The 3,888-nt window shown below is 55.6% G+C and overlaps 1 protein-coding gene across 1 annotated transcript in view; it reads right to left on the bottom strand.

Moving 5' to 3' along the window:
* Positions 1-3,358: 3,358 nt before the first annotated feature.
* SLC39A14 (solute carrier family 39 (zinc transporter), member 14) overlaps positions 3,359-3,888 on the bottom strand; it is a 5,633-nt gene continuing 5,103 nt past the window's right edge. The window contains 2 exon segments of the mRNA XM_009894366.1: positions 3,359-3,505; positions 3,840-3,883. Coding sequence (XP_009892668.1) covers positions 3,359-3,505; positions 3,840-3,883 — 191 coding nt within the window.

Here is a 3,888-nt window from a genome sequence, read left to right as displayed (position 1 = left end):
GAATGTCAGTGCCATCTTCCGTCAGCCGCGCTGCACTGCACAGCCCTGGAAATTGGGGCTGGAAAAGCGGGATTGCATCACCCAGCCCTTCCAGCCTGGCTCAAAGCCTTCCCCTTGGAAAAATCCTGAACCAGCAGAGTTCCCACCCCTTCACACCCCAACCAGCTCTGGCCAGGGGGAGGTTTCTGCCACTAGAGTACGCTTGCAACCTTCCGTCATTACAGAATATATTTTATTTATGGAATTTTACAAATAACTTTACAATTCACGTGACATAAGTTATGTTCTTTGTTTCAACGCGCATCTCTTACAACACCTGAGTTATTGAAATACTGAGATGGAACTTGAGCGTCGAACCGGACACGGGAAGGGAAACATGGATGAAGAATCCATAACAAGCTCGATTTGGGGCACTTTCCCTCCTCGTCCTCCCACCCTGCCCCATCCCTTCCCCGACGGTGGGTACCAGCCCGAGCCAGGGACGGGAGCTCTCTCCCACCGCTCCTTTGGCAGAGGAGGGGTTGTTTCTCCGAGGGGTTTAAACCCCTATACCCCAAATCTCTGATTCGCAGATTTCTCAAGAGTTGACTCAAGAAGCAAGAGTTAAATTTGAAATGAGAAGACGATGGACCTCGCCGCATGCCCAGGGGCCCGTACCGGCTCCGAGGAAGCCAAGCGTCAGTCCTTGCCACCTTTCCAGCTCTCGGGGACGCAGAGGACCTCCCGGGCACAGTCTGCAAGCGCCTCGTGGTCCCCAGGGGACAGACAACGAGATTTCCCCCCCTTCGCCTCCAACGCAGAGGCTTTTCCATCTGTGCGCATTTTTTACCCGCTCCGCCCACCGACGACTGAGCCCTGGCAGTGCTATGGCTGCCCTCTGCCCCGTGGAAAGCCGCCAGCGATACGGTGTTTTCCAAATACTTCCTTGAGAGAGAAGAGAGGGCACATATGCCATTCAAAGGACTCAGTTTTTCCACATCAAGTCAGTCAGATGGGGCCGCAAGCGCTCTCGAGCAGGGAAAGGGAGTTTCCAATACCTCTTTCGTCCCCCCTACTGAAAAAAAACAGCAACCCAAAGCGTGTGTAACGACCACGAGGTGCTGCAGAGGTGGCTGGGTGCCCGAGCCAGGACAGACCACCCTGCTTCGAGGCAGCTCTGTCCCACAGACCAGCTGCAGAGGGAAGAGTGACTTATGATGACCGTCCACACGAACTAGAGACACTGCACGGGATAAAGCAGAGCCCTTCTCTCCTTGAGGGTATCACCAACGGCAGAAAGCGGCCCGAGGACCGTGTGGTACCTCTGGGTTTAAGGGTGCTCCCAAGAAGGCTCCCTGCTTCTCTACATGATGATATTTAACTTTCTGGGTTGGCTCTGGGACAAAGCCAACAGCCGCCCGGGTGCCAAGGGGACAAAGTCAATGCCTGGCTTAGCCAAAGCCACCGAGAGCAGAGTGCCGATCCGCAAGGATACAGGCAGTGCCACATCTCAACAGGCAGAGACCTACGGACTCAGGGACAACTGTCAGGAGCCTAAGAGGAACATCATCCAGCTGGTACCTAAGGCAAATGAGGAACTAGTGAGGTACTGGCAGCCAGCGATCAGACCACGATATGACACCACTGGATGGGGCTGAGCCTACCCCAGGCTTCGCCAAGGGCTGAGGTCCCTTGTCTGTCTTGCAATGGGCAGGAAAAATAACCAGCACGCCTTCCGCTTTGCTTTCCAACGGGTTGGAAGGGAAGGTGTGGGAAGCCTTGGCTCCAGCCCCTGGTGCTGAGCAGCAGCGAGCCGAGGTGGCAGGATGGCCGTCACCCCGCCACACGCACCCATGGCCACCTGCACCCACAGGGAGTGAAGGAAGACACTTGGTGACACGCCATCCATCCCCGGCACGTACACCAAAGCACTTCTCCAAGCTCTCCGCACCGCTCCTTCATCCCCATCCAGCGCCATACCCACGAGGGTAAGCCGCCTAAATCAGCTCCGCTTCTCGGCGTGGCCACAAACTCACCACTACCGGGTGCGGGATAAGGTTTGTGGGGGGAGAAGGGGGCGCAAGGAAACCTCAAGCAACACGGGTGGGGTGGGCAACATTATCAATATGATAATAAGACAATTCACCTAGTGAATCTGGGGAAAGCCAGCCCAGAAGCAGAGCTGTGAAGTGCCTGTAACACCCTTTCTCTGGCTAATCCCTAAGGCTGGGAACACACAACCTAAAGAGGTTCACAGTCTATTTTCTTTTTTCTTTTTTTTTTTAAAAAAAAAAAAAAAAACCAAACAAAACCCCCCCCCCCCCCCACCCCACCTGGAACCTCTGCAGCTCAGCAGCATCAGTGTTTAAAAAACCGGTGTCCGTTCCCAGGTGTCGGCGTGAGTTTGGTCACAGTGTAAAGACCGATGCCCTGGTTGGGGAGCCTGTGGCCGGGCAGGGGCTCGCTGTCCCGGCTCTGCCCTTGTCCCGCACTGCTCTCATGCCCTTCTCACCAGCATCACCCTACGGCAGCCCTCATGGAAGGAGAAGGGTTTTTTTTCCCCCCTCCACATACAGCAGCAGGGACCTAGGGGAGGTTAAGGGCATCCTTCATCCCTAACGCAGCCCACGTGTCAGTCCGAACTGTATGAGGTGCGGTTTGGTGTCCTCTGCTCCGAGCGCTGATGACCAGAATGTGCTTTTAAAAAAAAAAAAAAAAAATTAAAAAAAAAAAAAAATCAACAACCCTCTTCACCCTGCTCTTCCCAGGGCATCGTCTGGGCTGCCAAGGCAGAAAGGGAGCAAAACCAGATGCGGCTCCAGAGACACGCTTCTGAAGACAGCAAGGATGATGCTCAAATCACGAGCCACGCTCCTCGAGCCTCCTCTTCCTCGGCAGCCCTCTGTGCTTGGAGAGCACAGCTCTGAGGACTGGCTGGTAGGTAATGCTCCGACAAGAGTCTGTCCCAGTCTGTCCCCATCACGCACCCCCCACAAAGGGGTCACGTCCCATCGCACCGCTCCGAGCACAAGGAGGGGAGCAAAACGGCTAGAGGAGCTCCTGTCTCCTAACTCCATCCTTCCCAGGAGACATGAGGAGAGAAGGGATATGACACTGGAAAGAGATCCTCCGGTCAGTTCGGTCCTACAGCAAAGGGGATGAAGTTCCCCTTAGCCTTAAACCAAAATAAAAGGAAGTCTGTGGAACAGCTTTAAAAGCAATGCCTCTTCTTCTGTAGTGAGATGTCAGTGCCCGCACAGGTACCGTCGTATGCTTGAAGCAGGAAAAGGAAAGAAAAAAAAAAAAGAAATACCCCTTCCCCCCTCCCTCCCCCCCAAAAAATGGAAAAACTGGAACAGGGCTGCGAGTCGGGCTGGTCCTACCCTATCTGGATCTGGCCAGAGTACATGGTGAGCAGCACCATGATGGTGAACCCCGTCAGCAGCCCCGCGTTCTGGATGGCGAAGGTGATCAGTGCGCTGCCGTTCTGCTCGTCCTCCCGGCTGACCTCATTCATTTCGGGGAACTGTGGGGGAAGAGAGCAATGGCAGGGCTCAGCGCCAGCTCAGTCCTTCCCGGCCCTGCGTGCCGCTTCCCACCCTGTGCCACCATCCCAGCCAATATTCGCCACCCATCCCAGGGCTTTCAGCCGGGTCACCGTGCCACCAGCCCAGGCAAAGCAAAGCAGACGAACGCCAGCCACTACAGACAGCATCTGCGTTGGCCAGAGGGACAGAGCAAACACTCCCCTGTGCTCTCCACGCCTGCCTTGCCTCCAGGCTCTTCCTCTAGCCAGGCAAAAAAACCCTGGCAAGGTCCCGACCACGTGCCCGGCAGCCTCCCCCGGGGTCAGCACTTACCATGTCAGCCAGGGCAATGTGCAGAAACATCCCTCCGGCCAGAGCAAAG

The sequence above is a fragment of the Charadrius vociferus genome, unplaced genomic scaffold (assembly GCF_000708025.1).
Source record: "Charadrius vociferus isolate BGI_N301 unplaced genomic scaffold, ASM70802v2 scaffold2020, whole genome shotgun sequence".
In the NCBI taxonomy this organism is placed as follows: Eukaryota; Metazoa; Chordata; class Aves; order Charadriiformes; family Charadriidae; genus Charadrius; species Charadrius vociferus.
The sequence above is the reverse complement of the archived record's forward strand: the minus strand, read 5'-3'. Positions and strand labels throughout refer to the sequence as shown.